General features: G+C 40.4%; 1 protein-coding gene across 4 annotated transcripts in view; it reads left to right on the plus strand.

Moving 5' to 3' along the window:
- The window catches only part of MYLK4 (myosin light chain kinase family member 4), an 87696-nt gene extending 72942 nt beyond the window's left edge, over window positions 1-14754 (plus strand). For 3 of the 4 annotated variants that reach the window (XM_045497601.1, XM_045497605.1, XM_045497604.1), the window contains 4 exons: window positions 475-627; window positions 3814-3901; window positions 7675-7747; window positions 10674-14754. In XM_045497601.1, the coding sequence (XP_045353557.1) occupies window positions 475-627; window positions 3814-3901; window positions 7675-7722 (289 nt within the window). In that variant the 3' untranslated portion in view covers window positions 7723-7747; window positions 10674-14754. The remainder of the gene's footprint in view (window positions 1-474; window positions 628-3813; window positions 3902-7674; window positions 7748-10673) is intronic. The other variant, XM_045497603.1, reaches the window with a different exon arrangement.
- Window positions 14755-20144: the final 5390 nt, after the last annotated feature.

The raw sequence follows: 20144 nt of genomic DNA on the forward strand, positions 1-20144 counted from the left end.
CTGCACATCACCTGAAAAAGTAAATGTATGTCTACTTGTAATCACTTTAACTCTTAGGACACCACCTAATGCCATAAAAGTAATTAAAAAACATTAAAAAACAACGTGTGTCCTGATTTCCTAAATGACTAATGCTAGCTAGCCTTATTCCTCGGGGGTGACGCTCTGGTGTTTGCCCTCTGAGTGTGTGGCAGACTTTAGCAGCTGTAAATGCTTTAAAAAGGAAGTTGTGCTGTCCTTAGAGATTCATATTTCAGTGTAGCTGCTGACTCCATTGCTGCAGGTGTTGAATTAGGAGCTGGGGTGGGGGGAGTAAGCATTTTCTTGATTGCAAAAATACATTACAGAATTATGTTTAATTATCAGGTTATTTGCCTTCTCTCAGTTTTAAATGACAGAGCCCAAAAAAGCAACTATCTGTAAAGGATTTGAAGCTATTTAAACAATGCCCACTCTGGATCCTGTGTCTTACAGACTGAGTGGATTGTCCCCCTTCCTGGGTGACAATGATGCTGAGACCCTGAACAACATCCTGGCCTGCAGGTGGGACTTACAGGATGAAGAATTTCAGGACATCTCAGAGGAAGCCAGAGAGTTTATCTCCAAGCTTCTGATTAAGGAGAAGAGGTAATCCAAGTTTGTTCCGGGCTCTGGAAGAAGGAGGGATAATAGGGAAGCACATGCCACCACAATTCATGTGAGATAATCCCTGAATTCCCTTAGTGACATCTCCGATGCCTGTGCAAAGTTGTAAATGGAAGGAATTTGATGCTCTTAATCTCATTTACTGAGGTCTGGGACTGGTTTGGTCCTGAGGCTTGAAAGGGGCTACAAAAACTTCCCTCCTTCTGCCTTTTTCAGTGAGGCTGTAGCAATTAGGGGCTCTTGCTAGGCCTCAAAATGAAGGGTTTGGAATAAGTTATTTCCATAACCCCTTTCACATCTACAAAGCATGTATCTGGCTCTGTGTAGGTGAACACTTAACTATCATTTCATTTGAGAACCTACTGTGGGCCAGACTGTGCCAAGTGCTTTATAGACATGCCTTTTTTTTTTTTTTTAAGTTTATTTATTTATTTATTTTGAGAGAGAGAGAGAGAGAACATGGGGAAAGGGCAGAGAGAGAGAAGAGAGAGAATCCCAGTCAGGCTCTTTACTGTCAGTGCAAAGCCCAAGAAAGGGCTTGATCCCATGTCCGTGAGATCATGACCTGAGCCAAAATCAAGGGTTGGATGCTTGACTAACTGAGCCACCCAGGTGCCCCTAGACATGTTTTTTAACCTCCATCCGTCTCCAAGATGCTGGAATTGTCATTACTGTTTTATGGATAAGACTCTAAGTAGTTTTCCTAAGATCATATGGCCAGTAATTGGCAGAACTGATAGTCATGTCAACCTTCCCCTAAGGCTGTACATTTAACTGTGATATATAACATGGTCTCATATTTTCTGTCATGCTCAAACCACATTAATTCAAAATTCAGAGGATGAAGAAGAGTGATTTTGAAATATAGGTGCTTGCATTTTAGAATTATGGTTGGGGAAGGACATTGTGATTAACTAGTCAAAAACACTCTTTCAGATTTTTTTAAGTTTATTTTATTTATTTTGAAAGAGGGAGAGAGAAAGAGCACAGCAGGGGCAGAGAGAGAGAGAGAGGGAGAGAGAGAGAGAGAGAATCCCAATCAGGCTCTGCACTGTCAGCATTGAGCCCGATGTGGGGCTTGAACTCGCAAATGATGAGATCATTACCTGAGCCAAAATCATGAGTGAGATGCTTAACTGACTGAGCCACTCAGGTGCCCCCAGATGGTTTTGTATCGAAAATATATACTAGTAAATAGTATTTAAGATTTTCAAAGCCAACAATACTTGTTTCCTTGTTTTATTATCTCTACTGTTTTTAAGTTATTAATAAACATGACCATGAACAGATAGAAGGGTGTATTTGGGGAGAGGGGATTATAGAAGTATCATGGGCATTGGGTCTGGAAAAGTGCCTGACACAAAGGAGGCATTTTATGTATAATCCGCCAGGAAATGTGTCTGGGGCATTGAGAACAGATGTATAAAGTCCAGTCCCTGCCTTTAGGTAACACATGATCTAAGAGATAGGTATTTTTAAAAAAGATATAACCCAATGCAGTTAATGCAAAGTTAGAGTATATTGAAAAGGGTCAGGACTAAGTCCTAAAGGATAAGGAGAACTTAGCCAGGCTGGTGGTGTCAGTATGAGGACAGGGGTAATGAAAATACATTGGTTTTATCTTTAATGGAAAGGCACAAAGCTGTTGTTACTATTATTATTTGTAGATGACTGAACACCAGGCAGTGAACAGATAGAAGGTGTCAACTCTGTCAAGTTTTTGGTGGCTAAGATCCACATTTACTAAGAATCTATTTTACAGATATATTTTTATGTGTTTCTGATTTAATCCTCTGGATTAAATGAGGAAATTGAGGCTGAGAGCAGTGAAGCAATCACACAGCTAGTGCAGTGCAGAGTCAGAGCGAGGCCTTTTGGCCTCCAGCACCATGTCCTGCCCCCTCCTTCAGTCTGAGGGTCACATTAATACCATGGGAGGGACAATTGCACATTTGGGCAGAATGACAACTGGCTGATTATTATTGGATGAAACTAAGGCCAACACCTGATACCACTCTCATAGAATACATTTCCATGTACAAAAATAAACTTGAAATGTATTAAGAATTTAATTATTAGTACTGTGTTATTGTTAACTTTTTAATAGTCAACTTTAACAAGTTTGACATTACAGTGCAGAAATAATAATTTTTTGGGCACTATCAGCTATTGGAATGCTTCTGGGGGTCCAATACTGAAAATGTATAATATTCAACAAAATAGCACTACCCTCTGAGGTTGGTAGAGGTCAAGAGTTTTAAGAAACATTACATCTGCCTGCTTTGGGTCCTGCCAATGGTGACGCTCTCACCAAGTTATTAAACTTTCCTTCATGGTAAAGATTTATCATCTCTTCAAATCTTATACTTAAATATTTGTCATCTGATGAAACAATTTTATTGAAGCAATCTACAAACTGAAGCTCCATGACTGCTTGAAATTATTTTCTTGATACAATTTCAGAAGTAGACTACAGATTGTTACACTCTCTTGTAGTTTTTATGTTGAAAGTTTATTTAGTTTAATGTGATAAACATTAGCACACAAGACAAGTTTACCAAATTTAGAATTAGAATATAATATAATCTCTATAGTTCTTTCTCATGTTATTTTTTTAAGCTGTATAAATGTTTGCTGTCTCAAAAGGATATAGTTTCTTTGTAAAGGTATCGAATGTACTCTGTCTCAGTACTTATATTAACTCTCTATCTATTTAAGTCTTTAAAGTGTCTTAATTCAAAAATTAGTGCTACATGTTATTCAAAAGTTTTAATATATAAATTGCTCTTGCAATTATCAAGAATCCTTGTAGCATTTTGCTCTTGCAGTAGTATGTATACATTTATTCTTCCATTGACTGATAGAAATTCAATCCATGAAGCTCAAACATTGCATGAAAAATGGTTACTTGTATTTGAAAGTAGATGTTCAATTAATAACAAGAATTTTGAATGATTTGTCTCACTTGTCTAACCACTGTTGTTACCCTGACTGGTTTGATGGTAACCTACAATCATCAGTGATAGTTCCAGAGAAAGTAGAATTGCCTGTGAATTTGACGTTTGGCCATCTGGTCTCCCAAAGGGAACGGCCAGAGCTGAGGTTGAATGGCAGATTCAGGCCTCATTTGGTATATCTCTGCTAACAGCCTTCTGAATCTCCCTTTAGTTGGAGAATAAGTGCAAGTGAGGCTCTCAAGCACCCCTGGCTGTCAGACCACAAGCTCCACTCCAGACTCATTTCACAGGTAACCAAGGTTTGTTGCTTTTCCTCTCCTTTTCTAACTGACCTCAATCTTTGGATAATCAGAGGCTAGAAGCATCCCAGCCTTATATGGGTTTCCGTCTCATTCCATTTCTCACAGCCTTCAAATCTTGGGCTAGTGTTGAATTACTTAAAATGCTTTTATTAAGCAGTTTGTGTTTTGTCAAATATGATGTTTAGGAGAGTATTACTTTCAGCATAACTATTGTGTTTATTATTCAATCATTATACTTATAAAATAAATTACATCACTGTACTATGCACACATACTTATATACATAGTCTAGAATATATAAACAAATAATGTTTTGGAAAATACATGTCAGTGTATATTCAGGATAAATAGTCCTCCTTAATTCAGAACTCAGATTTTTAACTTTTGTGTTTACCTGGTTCAGTATGCTCTGGGAACCAAAAAACTGCTCTACTCAGGTTGATCCAGAGAGCAATGTAAATCTATGTGAAGGAGACTCTTACCAAAGACTGAATGAAGATGACCTAAGTACTGGTGTGTTGTTGTTGTTGTTTTTAATCTTTTTTCTCCTCAAGTTTCTATTTAAATTCCAGTTAGTTAACATACAGTGGAATATTAGTTTCAGGAGTAGAGTTTAGTGATTCATCACTTACATATAACAGCCCGTGCTCATCTCAAGTGCCCTCCTTAATTCCCATCATTCATTTAACCCTTCCCCCTACCCATCTCCTTTCCAGCAACCCTCAGTTGGATCTCTATAGTTAAGAATCTGTTTCCAGGTTTGTCTCTTTTTTCCCTTTTTTCCTAAGTACTTGTTGACAAAAATTGAGCCCACACTCTGTGATAACTTCGTACAATAAGATTCCTAATCTATTTATTGCCTTAATTCCTATTTATGTCCAAGAACTCATCTGTCCCTTTGGCACAGAGTCCTTCCCTAAGCTTCAGATGCATATATCCACTTGACATTTCCACTTGGATATCCTCTGTCCTAAACTGATCTCATCTTTTCCATCTCACTTCTTCCTCCACCATTCTCCCAGAATGGCCCCCCACTGAATGACCTAAACCAAACCTGAGGGCATTTTTGTTGTTTCCTTCCTGTCCCTCAATCCTCCCATCTCATATTTGATTTATATCCAAGTTCTGTACATTATTTTCCCTAATTACTTCTAGAATCTGTCTAACCTTGTTCATCCCGTTTGTTATCCTGGCCCATGACACCCCTCATCTGAATTACTACAACAGCCTCCTCCAGACTTTCTCCACCCACATCCCTGTGTATTATACAAACAACACAGAAGCAAAAGTGTAACATTTAAGTAACTCAACTAAACATTTAGGATGTTTACCTGGCCAAGATGTAGGGAGAGGCAAGAAGCAATGTGTGCCTTCGGGCCTTGTCAGGGAAGGTCTGACATGAGCATGGTTAAGATGGCTGCCATCATGCCCTGGAGTCATATGCGTTTGATACACTTTCATTTCCTCCATCTCTGCACCCCATCCTCCCTACTCCTCAGGGTTTTGGAATGGAGCTTTTTCAGTGACCAACAAACCTTGGAATGACTATGCTTCAGGTACTCATTTTTTCCACATCCAGTTTTTATTGAAATTAACTTTACTTCTAAATTCAGCATCAGTGCTGAGTTTTATTTGTGTCTGAATATACCTTTCCTTGATAATTGGTACTGATGTCAAATAAAAATAGACTTTTTACCTAGTTGGTACCTCACCCAGACTACATAAACTGCTTATTAGGGTTACCAACCTATTTTGGGCCAATTTTCCACCAATGTATTTTTATCCAAGCTTATTGGTGTCCAAATAACACTTTGACGTGGTAGGACAATATGGAAACCACAACAGATAATTAATGACATTATACAGTTTAAAAAGTGCTTAAAATATTTTTTAAACCATATAACAACAGCAAAAATCACCTTTTTGTTATTCTATCCAACTGTTGGTACCTAGGTAAATTGATATTTCAAGAACGATGGAGATTTGAAAAAAAATTACAAATTCCACTGTATAAATCTAGTCAGTTATCATTAAAGTTATAATTATATGGCACTGTGCCAGGCACTGTTCTCACTGCTTTACAAAAAATAATTCATTTAATCCACATACCAGTTCTCTGAAACAGGTGTTGTTATTATCCTCATATAGGTAAGGAAACTGAAGACAGGGGTACTTGTCCAGGATCTCACCAGGAGGAAGTGAAGGAGCTAGCTCCCCAGTGTAGACAGGCAGGCTCTGGAACCTGGGCAGAGCTTCACTACTCTACTATCCTGCTGGATAATGGGCTTCTGGGCAAAGGAGGCCTGATGATATTTCCAGAACTCTTCCTGTACAGTACATTTTTGGTGTTCTTGAAAGCCAGTATTCAAGCTTAGTGTATTTTATTTTTAAAGAAATATTGAGACTAGATTTTTCCAGAAGATTCATTTTTGGAATAATCTTGGTTCTGATATGTTTTATAAAATCAAATGTAACTTTATGTTGAACATTTAACTCTTACCCCAAACTATTTACTATTCAAATTGAAACTATATTTTAAAAGCCTTTTATAAACTTTTATTTATCTCTTTTAATTGTTTCATGCTTAAAACACTTACAATTTATTAACCACTAAACATGCTTATAATCAGTCAGTAAATTTAAAAAGGATTTTTCCTTAGGAATTAAAGCCCTGTAGCTCTCTGCCTTCTGTATTATGCTCTTACATTGCCAACCATCCATACATAAACCACCTTCCATCAGAAACAGCTCTCAGCTTGAGTGGAACAAAGCATTCCCAAATTACAAATCTATTAGAACCCATCAAGCACCTACTGCAGGCTTAATAAATGTGTTGGGCCTGGAGGAAAGAAAAATGAACAAATATGACATTGTTTCTTTTCTGCCAGAACTAATAAGCCTCTACCTTTCCTTCCCAATCCCAGTGTTACAACCTCAGCTCTTGCCCTTTTTCCAATATGCTGAACTAATAAAATACTGTAGGAGCTGATATTTCATATCTACCCATCTCTTTTCTAATTCACCAAATCATTATTTCATTAATGACACTCTGATCATATTACTCCCACACCATAAATTCTTCCAGTATTCCCCATCGTGCACACCAAACTAACACACCCAACCGTCCAGCCTGCTCTGACATGCCCTGATATCAGGTGTCCCATCCTGTCTTTGCTACTGCTTCCAGATCAGCCCAAAGCCTAGTGAGTGCCTGAGACCTACTTTAAATGCCACCTCCTTTAAGATGGTTCTTTTCAACCCCCAAACTGGAGGTGCTTTTTTTGTCTTCTTGAACATCTCTTGTGGCACTTAAATAACGCTTGAAAACTTTTGGAAGAAGCAGAAGTTGTATCTGACTCATTTTTGTCCTCATCTGGTCTCAGTCTTGACCCTCAAGCTTTGTCAACATGAATATTTGTGGAAGGGAGTTTTGACCAAACACACACATAAAAATGAAGTGTCATTAGGTGCTCAGCTCTTTGTTTCTGACTCTGAGAGGAAAGGTAGTGATGACAGGGGAAAGTGGGGAATGCTCAAGCTGGTCCCTGAAGGTGGTTCAATGCATCTGTTGGAGGGTCATGAACAGTTTAGGCTTCTAGAACATCTCTTGAAGTGCATTTTCAACCAGTAGGAAGTTATTGACTCTTCAGGTGTTCTCATATCAGAAGTGAGGAATGAAATTATATATATATATATATATATATATATATATATATATATTCTAATTCTAAAGTTCTAATTCTTCTTCAAATGTCTTGTGATTTCCCTAGAAGAAGAAGAATTGCTGCTCTAATGCGAAGGACCTTGTGACCAAATAGTCCATGGAAGGTGCCCATTTGAAAGGTTGGTCTCAGGTCTTTCTAAAGAGATGTTGTGCAAGCCTTAAGAGGGAGTAGCAAGAAAGAAACCAAATGTGTGTTGCACTGACTATGTGGGAAGCAGGGCAGTGTTTCTGCTAAGGGGGAGGGCTCCAATTTTGGACTGCTGTGTGTGCAGCCTGGCTCTGCCATTTTCTAGCACAGAAACCTCAATTTCCTGTTTTGTGGGTTGGGGATAGTCTTACTTCCTATGCTTGTTGAGTGGCTCCAACAAGATAATCCATGCAAAGCCTGGATACCAGGGCCTGGCACATAGTAGGTACTTGATAATTATCTCAGTAGGTGCCAGTAATTGAACAAAACCATCTCTGGTAGTCCTTACAATTGGGATCAGAAGAAGTAATACCTTTTTTGTGTTGATGGGGAAACCAGTCTCGAGACCCACACACTAAATAACTCCCCCAGGGGCGCCTGGGTGGCGCAGTCGGTTAAGCGTCCGACTTCAGCCAGGTCACGATCTCGCGGTCCGTGAGTTCGAGCCCCGCGTCGGGCTCTGGGCTGATGGCTCAGAGCCTGGAGCCTGTTTCCAATTCTGTGTCTCCCTCTCTCTCTGCCCCTCCCCCGTTCATGCTCTGTCTCTCTCTGTCCCAAAAATAAATAAACGTTGAAAAAAAAAATTTAAATAACTCCCCCAAAGTCACGTAAATGGTACAGCATGACTTCTCAGGTGTCTCTGAATTTAAAGCCCATGCTTGTTTTTCTTTCCTGAACTGCTTCCTGGCATTGGCCCAGTCTTGGAGCTGGAGGAACCATACCACTTCATACACAGACTGTACCCTGCTTAGAATTTTGTCAGAATTATTAAGAGATGGATTTACACATGAATACTTTTGATTGAATCAAAAGCTAGCTTAATTTATGCCCTAAAGGAGAAGCCTAAGGCCTTGTACTTATTACAGAGAACTTTTAGAAATCTCAACATATATGTCCTTGTTGGGGGGCCATTTACCCTCCAGCAAGCCAGTTCTCTCACTTGGGGCAGTAAGTCCATGGCCACTGTTACCGCTCAATTTTAACAAATGTGTAGGACTGATGACTTGTGAGTCTGCATTCTTGCTGCCTGCTGGTCTTACTCTTTTATTCTCATTTGTATTTACTCTGGTCCTGAGGTTTTTGTTTGTCTGTTTGACTCTATATTCTTGCAAGCTGCCTTGAAATCTTTTGTAGAATAAGATCGGGTAGAAATAAGTCAGTGTATCATAATAAAAGTCCCAGGCCAGAGTTAGGAAAGCACTCAGCCTTTGGTGTAAGGGTCATTCCTTCCCAGTCTACCACTTATGTAGAAATCTATGAAGCATCAGCAGGAAGGCTTGTGCTTCCTACTTACAAAGGCCACTATCATGGGTCAAAGATAGCAAGGATGGTAAAGTTTTTGGAAGAGTAGAAGGTAGCTGTGTGCCTTGTGATAATGTGGAGAAAGGAAGGACGCTCCCTGCTCCCAGGCCTGGGTGGTCAGGCTCACTGAGGTACAGCCTGGCCTTCACCCGTGAGTGGTGGGCACCAGAGTCTGTGGGGAACTCTCCCTCCCTCCATCCCCCAGCAATTTTGTCTCCGGTGACCACAAACCTCAAGGGTTTGCCACAAACTGCCTTCCCACCCTAAGCACTGGAGTCACTTTTGAGGCCTGGTAGGAATGAATTCATTGGGTGACTGGAGGTTGCACTGCAAGGCATGCCTGTCACCAAGGGCTGGCAGGGAGAGAAAGAGGAGGAAATGGTAGTGGGAGGCAGTAGAATCCTTCCATGCCACGTTGGTCCTTTGAACCCAAGGCAATGTAGGCCAGTAGCAGCCCAAGCAGTGACAGTTATGTGGAGGACAAAACATTGGAGCTGATGACACTGGCACAGTTAGCTACTGTCTTTGTTGAATTGCTTGATGAGAACTTTGAGTGTGGTCAGGTCTGCCTCCAGACGATCCCTTGGGCTGGCTGCCTTCCTCTCTGGGGACCTCAGTTCCAGTGGGCCACAGAATTTCACCTTGGTTGCACTGCAGGCCTGGGAAGCATTGTTTAAGGTCCATGGGATGTGGGTGCCTCCCAGTTTACCCTTTTTACTCTTTTTTTTTTTCAAATTAAAATGTAAGCTTAAGACATTAACTCTGAGAGCAGCCTCATTTGAGAAGAATTTTTTTTAAGTCATTTTTTATAGTATTTCCTGCCAGGATAAGATGGGGTTTTTGGCAAGCTTTACTAGTGAGTAAAACCAACTTTGTGATAATATTGATTTTTAAAATCTGGTGGTTGAAGATTATTCCTGTGGAAAAAGAATGACTTCCAGGCCCTGTGAATAAGGCAGGATCTATCATGTCGATTGAGGCATATAAATCTCCTGCAATTTGTTAGAGGTTTTTTGATGCATTGAGGAAATACGCTAAAAATCAACCTGGTGGCATTTCGTTTTGTGTTTCCGTTCCATCTTTTGCCAACCCGTGAACTATGAATTTAGGACACTTTCTCAGAGCCATGAATTTAGGACACCTTCTCAGAGTTTGATGTAGGGCAGCAAACCCTGTGCGGGCCTATGTCAAACGTGGTCATAAAGCAAATGAAAATCTTTCCCACGCGCAATCTGTGGCCTTACTTTGATGCGGGGTCAGGCTGACAGAATGGATGGTGTGGTAGCAGCTGGGGAGCTGGCTGTGCCTTACATGAAACAAAGAGGCCTTGTCCTTCGATCTTGCAAATAGTACGAAAATATCTTGCATAAACTGAAAAAAAAAAACCCAACTCGGGTAAGCAGTGGAATCCTGCAAGGGGTTTCTTTTTTTCTCTCACATGCACACATACATTATAAAAAAAATCATGTGTGGTTTTCCTAAGGCGCACAACCAACTAATTACAATTTTAAAAGCCCTGCTGAATTAACAAGAGTCATATTTTGTTTGCTTTGCAGGAAAACTGCTGCGGTTGCTGCTGCTTTGAGAAGATTTTTGGAAAAATCAGCAGTTCTGATGCCTTGACCCCTGTGATGACGGGTGGCCCTGGGGGGGGCGGTGGAGCCTCTGCACTTGAACTCTGAGCACTCAGTTAAGGGGGACACCTAGTCCTGTGGTCCCAGGGGATGCAGACAAGCCCTGCATCCCTTTCCTCAACTCCCCAGACCCCATGGTAGTGCACAACGGGAAAGATGCTTCCCTGCCATCTTGAGTTTTCAATTTTTAATTTTTGATTTTAGACACTGGGGTAGGGGGTACATTATTTCTTCTCTTTCTCAGCTTATTAGAGCAATCATACCGGACATTTATTTGAGACATTTAAATCTGGAGGATACACTTAGAGGGAGAAAACTGCTTCCAGTCCTTAAACTATGCCTTTCAAAGGGGGCCATCATATCGCCAGAAAAAAAATTCTGTCTTTTGCACGCTTGAGCATTTAGTTTCTCAGACTCTATTATTTTTATTTGGTCTGAAATCAGGTGAATCCAACTGATAAATAATTTACTTTCTGGAACACAAACTGTTTTTGAATCCCGAGGCAAGAGGCATCAGACGTTATATCTTCCATATATCCTGAACTTTCTCCTAGTCCATCAGTTTCTTCTGAGTAGCTGATTCTACTTTCAAATGCGTGACGTGCATTTCACAAGACACTCCCTGCTGTCTTCTGATTGTACATTTGCTTGCATGAAATGCTCTAGTTTTCACAGGTGGAGCAAGAGGTATCTGTTTATGGTTAGTCTTTGGAATTACAACCTTTGGAAAAATGTTGATAGTCACAAGAACTTTCCTCATGCGGCCATTACCAATGAGACATGGGCCGTGTGCATGCCAAGGAAGGACAGTGCTTTGCTTCCAGTGTTGCAATGACTCGGGAAATAGCACTCAGGCTTCTGGGTAAATTCCAGCATTTCTGAAGACCGGTAATCTCACCTACGTGGAGTCTCACATGGCTCAGTGGTTGTGAAGAAAGAACATCCAGAAATCAACGGTGAGGGGAACACTGCTGCTCACTCTTTGGATATGAGAATAACTTCCAGTTGGAAGCTTCTGCTTGCTCCGGAGCTCATGTGGCATTTCATTACAGATATTTAATAATGGACATGAGCCTGACCGTATACAGCACAGAAGGGCATCGGGCCTCTCAAGGGTGAAACATGTGCGTCGTTTCTTTACGAAGAGGAGGCCACACAAAGCCACACTAAATTCCTATTACACATCCAGCATCAAGCTCACTATTCAGCCTCTTAAGTTTTCCTCATATTTCCCATTTCCAAATAACTCCTGTGTTGAAATCAGCTATAATAATGTCTTTATTTTTAGCTGTAAATCATTCTAGGCTCTGGTAGTCACAATAGCAGTGACATGAAATAAGAGTGACTTGATGGCCATGTTAGTGAGGGCAGTTTTAATTGGCATTGACTTTTCTCCATTATTGCTCATATGCACCTAGTGGATGCTTATAGCATGCCCATGAATAACTAAATGTGCAATGTTCTTATTCTCATGTGTAAGGTAAAAGGGAAGTAGAGACAGAAGAAAATGTAATGTAATTTAGTTAGGACCATATGCCAATTTAGTGGTCATGCTAGCTATAAAACTGACTCCTTTCTAGCTTTGCTCTTACATTATGATGCATTTCTTTTTTCCTTTGGCCTATGCATTTATCCAAGGTTGGTTTTCTCCTGTTCCTGTTATGTGACTGTGCTTAAAATGGTTAATTTGGTTTCCTTAAAAAAAACAAACACGTACACACACACACACAAAAACACAACAAAGCCTTGTGACTGAAGTGTTATATTACTGTGCTATCTTTAGCTGATGGTATTCATTGAGGCTGGAAAAATACAAGTCAGTGCATGCATTAATACTCAGACCACAGAGAGCTGGCATTCACTCAAATGCTAAATAAGACGCAAGGGTCTGATTTGAAACCCCTCATGGAAGGGCGTTTTCTGTCCTGTGGTGTGGAATCTCTACCAGATAGAGCAGGAGATCTTTTGCATCCAGCTCTCATCCTGACTCACGCTGGCAGAGAAGCTTTCACCAGACCCCAACACACGTGGGACAGGCAGCTTAGGCCAAATGAAGGAACGATTTCTTTGACAAATTAATCCACTAATGACCCTGCAGTCAGTGGGTGTGATTTTTTTAAAAAGAGGTTTAGAAAGGAGACTCTACTTTAAAAACGAATCTCCTTTGAATTTGGAGTTGAATTTCCACATTTGGATGGGGAGGTATCCCCGTGCCAGCGGGGTGCCTTTTATATGAGAGCTGAGGATAGTTTGCATCGCAGAGTTGATTATTACAGTCTACAGTTACAGTGAAATGGGAGATTTTCGGTCTCCTGCTCATCCTGTTCCCTCCCTCCACACCCATGTGTGGCTGCTCCAGCAAGCACTGGTAACTTGGTAGATTGCCACTTTGATGGGAAAGGGGGCTTTGCACAGCAGAGGAATCAAACCAGATGCAAGCATGGACCAGAGAAGCTGAGTCTGGCGAGACTTGGGCTATTGTGATCAATTTTTCCAAGAAGTCATTAGGACTTGATAGGCTGTACTTCTCCCCCACCCACTTAATGGACGTTATGGCTTCACTCACTCGCATTAGGCAGTAGCCATTGCTTTAGAAAACAGAGGAAATTAAAGCACTGATGTGGCACTTCCCACTGCCTAGAGAGAAACAAATCTCACAAAGGATTAAAGAAAAAGCATGCCCCTTTTGTAATTTGTAAGACACCAACACTTACCCACAACCTGTTGCTATTTCAAAAAATCAGGGAGAAAAGAGCTCATGCCCTAATTTGTTACATAAAAGCATCTGAAATGGATTCTCACCTGAACTACCTTGGGGAAAGATTTCCAAGTCAAAATTGGGTAACTCTCGTGTTTGTTTTTTAGTTACTTTTTGTCTTACTTGACATTATTTTGCTTTCTTTCCTCAAAAATGTAAATAGGCATGCTGCTATTGTTGTGGCATACTTGGATGTGAATGTGTTTTGGAAGATACATGAATTATTACATTTTCACTATTTTTATGGAAACTAGAGTAGAATTTTTTTTCTTGTTTTAAAATCAAAATATGTATTTGATATTAGGGATATGAGGGTCTTATTCTTTATTTCATTCCTTTATTCTTCCTTCTGCTCCTAGTACCCCCACCCTAGGCATTAGGCAAATGGTGTCAGGATGCCTACATGTGCTTGCTTAGTTAGGATTACAGGCCAGCTGAGGGAACCTCATTTGGAAAGTTCATCTGTGCAAGTGAGGCAAGAGGGCAAAGCAGGGGTCTGAGCAGGCATGCCCAGTGAACTCAGTTCAGCTCTCTATCCGCTGGCAAGTTCAGCATGGGTCTAGGCTGCATGGCTCACTTCTCAATAGCTATGATGCTCCCTATTTTGCTTTTGCTTTGTTTTGATTTTTTTTTTTTACTTCTTTCTCTTTTTCTTCAGTTAGAATCAAAGTCCATCTTCTTATCCATCACAATGCTCCCCTGAAGCCTTTTTGGGATGAAAATTATATTTCCAAAAGGCAAATGGCTTGCTGTCCTAAAGGAAACTTGCAGCTGGACTATGAGACTATCAGATGCTCAATTTCCAGATGAAGGCAACTTCCTTGCCTTGCACGAAGTCAACAGTCTCTCACATTTGAAGGTCTATGTATGTCTCCTAGATACATTTCAGTCAGGTGTACTTTCCATAAGTGATCTTTATGTGTGTAGTTTCACCTTCCATGAAGGCTTATAACTCAACCACTACTTATTCAAGAGAGCAGAGAACATCTAATACCTGAGTGTTCCGATCTTGAATTGTATGTATTTTGTACTTGTCCCATCCGATAGATGTCAGTGAGTCCTTTCGATGAAGTTTAGTAGTGTAGATAAGAAATAAAAATGGATTCACAATGTGGTGACTGCATTTGTCATGTATATTTTTTATTTCTGAACATAGTTTAATTCAGCTGTATTTCTTTGCCTTATAAAGATGTATAACAGTCATATATATGTATTATATTGACAAATAAACATGGACTTTATTTATCTTTTGGTTGATGAGCTAAATTATTCAAATAAGTGGACTTGGTAAATTCAATACAAACTCTTTTTTATGACAAGTTCTGACACGTTAAAAGTCCCATGACATTAAGAACCCATACCTTAAAAGAATGATGTCATACTATTTATTTGGGGCTCCAGATCCATTTGCACACTGGCCAGCCCCAAGGTGGAGAAAACAACTCTCCCAGTTGAAAACATGGTGATTGCAATGTACCTACAAAGATTTAGGATTTTTGTTCCCTATGGATAGAAAACATTGACTAAGATATATGTAAAGTGTCTAGTATCAGAGCACTGTTTAATAAATTAAGGCAATTAGCAATTCAATCCCTTTAATGTATCTTAGTGAATATTCCTCAGATGCTTGTAAGGCACCTGCTTCAGAAAATCTGCCACTGAAATATTTCAGTATATAATGGCCACCCAGTTATCAGCAGCCACATTGCTTTCTGGGGGCAGCATTGGCTGGAAATGCTGCTGAGACTCTTCAGCATCAAGCATGCTTTTGTGCCTGAGGATGACATTCACACCCATGTCAACATTCACATGTTAGCCCAGCAGTGATCAACACTGAGATACTCAGTGTCAACAAAACCGCCCACCTTTACCTGGCTTGAGACAGACCCACTGAATTTTCTATTGTCTCACACAAAGCAATCCTATCCCTCTCTTTAGAATGAGCCCCAGGTTTTTCCCCACTCTGACCTCTAGGTGAGGTATTCTGACTTCTTCCCCAAAGTGGGGAAACCTCATTGATCATTTGTGATATTGTGATATTTTAATAAATATATATTTGGTCTTATCCCTGGTTCCTGGCACAGAGCTCCTAAAACCCTTGGAATTTTCTGAGTAGCAAGAATGAGAAGAGTGAGTATCTTTTGTTATTCATGATCAGCCCCTTCTAACCATACCTGAGTTTATGGCCACTGAGGTCATTCTTGGAGGATGGGGTCGGTTGACAGAGGAACCAGCCAGGTGATTGAAGGTTGGAACTTCCAGCCTCCTCTCTCCACCTCCAGGGAGGGGAAAGGAGCTGGGGACTGAGTTAATCACCAACGGCCAATGATTTTATCTATCATGCCTATATAATGGAACGTCTATAAAAACCCCACACAAAGAGGTTTGGAGAGTTTCTGAGCTGGTGAACAAGAACACATCCATGTGCCAGGGGAGTGGTTTACCCCAAACTCCAGAGGGACAGAAGTTTCTGTGCTTATGACCCTTCTGGACCTTGCCCTATGGACCTTCTCATCTGGCTGTTCATTTGTATCCTTTATAATGCCCTTTATAATAAATTGGTAATAGTGAGTGAAGTTTTCCCCTGGATTCTGTGAACCATTGTAGCAAATTATTGAGTCTTAGGAAGGGGTCACAGGGAGCTTAGATTTGTAGTCATGTCCTACAGAAGTGGGGGGTAACCTGGGGACTCACCACCTGTGGTTGGCCCCTGAACTAGGGGCAGTCTTGTGGGACTGAGCTTTTAACCTGTGAGGTATGTGCAAACTCCAAGTAGTTTGTGCTAGAATTGTTTAATATGAGGAAAACCTCCACACGTTCAGTGTCAGAAATGGTATGAGTAGAGATACAGTTTTCCTTTACCCTCCAATATTGGAACAATATAGGTCCCAATGGACATCTCCACCCTTTTACAAAAATAAATCCTCAGTGCTAGAGTTTCAGGGCCTGGGACTCAGAGATAGGAACCAATCATATTCCCACCTCTCCTTGCCCTCTCCTGAAGTAAACTGAGTGGGTCAATCTCCCTCACTTCCTGCACAAAGGGAGGGCACTGAAACCCACTTCATCTTTTCGTTTGAGCACTCCTTGCTCTGAAAGGGGACACCAACCCCACCTCATGATCCACACCCATCAGGAGGATAAGTGGTTCCTGATGCTCCTCCTTCAGTAACTTATTTCTCCTGCTCCTCATACAGGGCTTCTCCAAGAGCTTTTAATTTATGTTCCACAGGCGTTGTTGCAGGTACAAATAGGATCTCATGAAAGGTACTAATCTGTATTTAGTTGGCTCATGGCCTCAACTGCAGAGCTTAGGTCCTCTGAACCCCCTCAAACTCACCCAGTTATTTGTAGAGACTTCTAAAGTATTCTTACACAAGTTTAGAAATGGTATGTCAGGGAGAGTGGCCTCTCCTGGCAGGACACCACCTGAGGGTACCTCCCTGCTGCTGCTCCAGCCCACCCTGAAATAGCTGCTCCTGCCAAGTGCTGCCTCCAGGCTTCCCTCAAGAGGCCAGCTCTCCAAGTACCTAGAGACCCCATCACATGAACACTATGTGCACAGTGTCATGAAAGTGAAGAAAATGTTCAGTGCCCTGTCAGTCTCATGCTTCGTGCTGGGACAGACTTAAGCCGCCACAACTTAAGCCTAGTCACCACAGCTATCGGGATCTTCTTGGGAACTCTTACAAGCTTCCAGTAGGTAAAGATAAGTGAAGGCAGAAGTCTTCTCCCCCATAAGCTGACTGTTAGATGGTTCCTCAGCCTAGTTCCTGCCCAGAGAAGTTTGAGAATTCAAATCCCTTACCTCTTTGTGCTCCCTCTGCCCATCTTAGTCCAAGCTGGTGGTGCGCCTGGTGACGTGAATCTTTTAAAAATTGTATAGGTCACCTGTGAATTTTTATTGGGATTGACTCCATTAGAAAAAACCACCCCCACAGATCTCTTCGAGAATCACTCTTCTCTGCCTTGGACTTCTGCTGAGCCTTTTGAGGAACAACACTCTCAAGCTTCTTAAAAGCCTTATTATTTGACTGAATGATTCTCTGATGTACTGTCTTCAATATTTCTGAGGTCTTAACAGAGGATTTTAAACATTTGGCTTCATGATTGGACCATGTTTTCTTCAGAGTGTCCTGGATTTGATCTTTTTCTTTCCTCTTCCTTTCTTTCCCTTTCTTCCTTCCTTCCTTCCTTCCTTCCTTCCTTCCTTCCTTCCTTCCTTCTTTCTTTCTTTCTTTCTTTCTCTTTCTTTCTTTCCTTCTTTCTTCTTTCTTTCAGATTTTATTTTTTAAAGTGATCTCTACACCCAACATGGGGCTTGAACTCACAACCCTGAGATCAAGAGTCCCATGCCCCAGCCATTTCTTAATTGTAGTACCATTTATTTTCTGGAGAGGCTGAAAGTTTTAAGTTCTTCTTTGTTTAGAAGTCCTTTCTTTAGTTACCTCTCTTTTCTCACATTTATCATAAGCAGCAAGAAGAAACCAAGAGATACTCTCAACAGTATCTGGAAATCTCCTTAGCTAAGATCACACAGTTCATTCCATAAGTTTTCTACTTACTATATCAAGTGATAGTGTTGCTAAATTTCTGCCACTATATAAAAAAGATCATTTTCCTCCAGTTTCAAATAACATTTTCTTCACTTTCCTCCTCAAGCCGTCACTCACAAGCATCTCAAAGGTCATTAGGATTTCATGAAACACTCTTGCAGGCTCTTCAAGCTTTCAAATTCACACTCTCCCCAGAGTTTTCCCAGCTTCTTGCCATGACCTGCTTCCAAAGCCTCTCCCACCTTCCAGGTGTTTGTTACCATACTGTCCTACAGTGTCTGGACAGCACCAGCACAATAGGCTTCCTTAGAAATCTCCAGCTTTACACAACCCCATCTCTGTCTAAAATGTTTGTCCCTATGGGGCGCCTGTGTGGCTCAGTGGGTTAAGTGTCTGACTTTGGCTCAGGTCGTGGTTTGTGAGTTCGAGCCCTGTGTCAGGCTCTGTGCTGACAGCTCAAGCCTGGAGCCTGCTTCAGATTCTGTGTCTTCCTCTTTCTCTGCCCCTCCCCCACTCATGTTCTGTCTCTCACAAATGAATAAAAACATTAAAAAAATAGTACAATGTTTGCCTCTAATCTTGACTACCTGATTCAAAGCCAAATCCTACCATCCTTCCTTCTCTAGGGCAGAGTCCTTATCCCATCCTCTATGTTTCTCATGGTAGTTCTCATATTATTTTCTAACATTCTGCTTTTCTGTTCTGGCTTCCCTCCTCCTGGAAGCTTCTTGAGGTAGGACTTGGTCCTATTTTTGGCATAATTATTCTTTTCTCTCCAAGTTTCAACAGAGATACTCTTTGAATGCATGAATCCTTATTTTGTTGGATTTGGAAGTAGACATTTCAACATTATTAGCAAGACTGAATAAACTTTCAAAAATATTTATAACATTTTTCTTTTGGTTTAGAGCATTTTTCTTTTTGTGTTCCTTCCATGTCTCATCAAGCAATTAATGGCAAAAGCATTGAGTATTATGAATAAGTAAGAGTTCATTTTCCATGCGTATTCATGATGAAAAAAATTTCCTCTACACATATGCTTAAAAATATGTCAATGGAGAGAAAACAATTCAACAAGGATATTCATAATCCTTGCTAATTAATGTCTGAACTTTTTCCCCTGTCAATTACTTCACACACCTGTTCACTGTAAATTGCCCGAGCAATTTTTATAACATGTTAATATTGCCCAGAACTTGGATGTACACCTGAGGTTTTTCTGAATTTTAATTATTTTCAAATTAATTTTAATATTCTGAATAATTTCAAACTTACCCATATGTTTAATAAAAGTGAACTTTACATTTTAAAAATTATGAAGTTTCCCAAAGGTTTCAAAAGACAATGTATGGTTTGCTTTTATACACACTTTAACAGAATTTTTAAAAAATCCTTTCGCCTAAAAGCTTCCTATTTGTCCTAAATCTTATCATTCATAATTAGCAGCTTTTGTCATGTGCAGTGCCTCACGGCTTTCCAAGGTGAAACACGGCTTTGTTCCCCTGCCAAGCCTACCTTCTAAGCTCCCTATAATCAGATTCCACGGTTCTAGTCAGTTTTTCTGCAATAGCTTTCACTTTCCTCATGTCCCTCTCACCACCTCTTTTGCTCTAGCTTGTGCTATCTTAGAAATTTGGCTAACATCCAGATGTTTCTTAAAACATTGAATGTTTGATTAAGGTCCTTTAGAATATTAGGACATTACTAATAGTATAAAGAAGAACAGATCAGATAATAATTGTTTCTAGTATGGCAATCAATTGGGACTCATAATTTTCAAAGTAATAGCCTTTGAATTACAGGATAAGAGGAGATCTTGTTCATATTGGCACAATGAGGTTTCCATTTTCTCATAGTAAGCTGTAAATAGTGTTTACTGTTTAGCCTTTATATAGCAGTTTATATTGCATATAACTTAATAGTTATTTTTATTAGTTATTGGCAGTATTGGTAGCCTACAGAGACAGCTAGGGAAATAAAAAAAATAGGTTTATAAAGATGGGTATATATAGCACACAGACTTTCTGGCTTTAAAAATAGTCTATTGTGTTCTGTATGGGTATATCTCCACATGTGCAC

Source organism: Leopardus geoffroyi, chromosome B2 (assembly GCF_018350155.1).
Source record: "Leopardus geoffroyi isolate Oge1 chromosome B2, O.geoffroyi_Oge1_pat1.0, whole genome shotgun sequence".
Lineage (NCBI taxonomy): Eukaryota > Metazoa > Chordata > Mammalia > Carnivora > Felidae > Leopardus > Leopardus geoffroyi.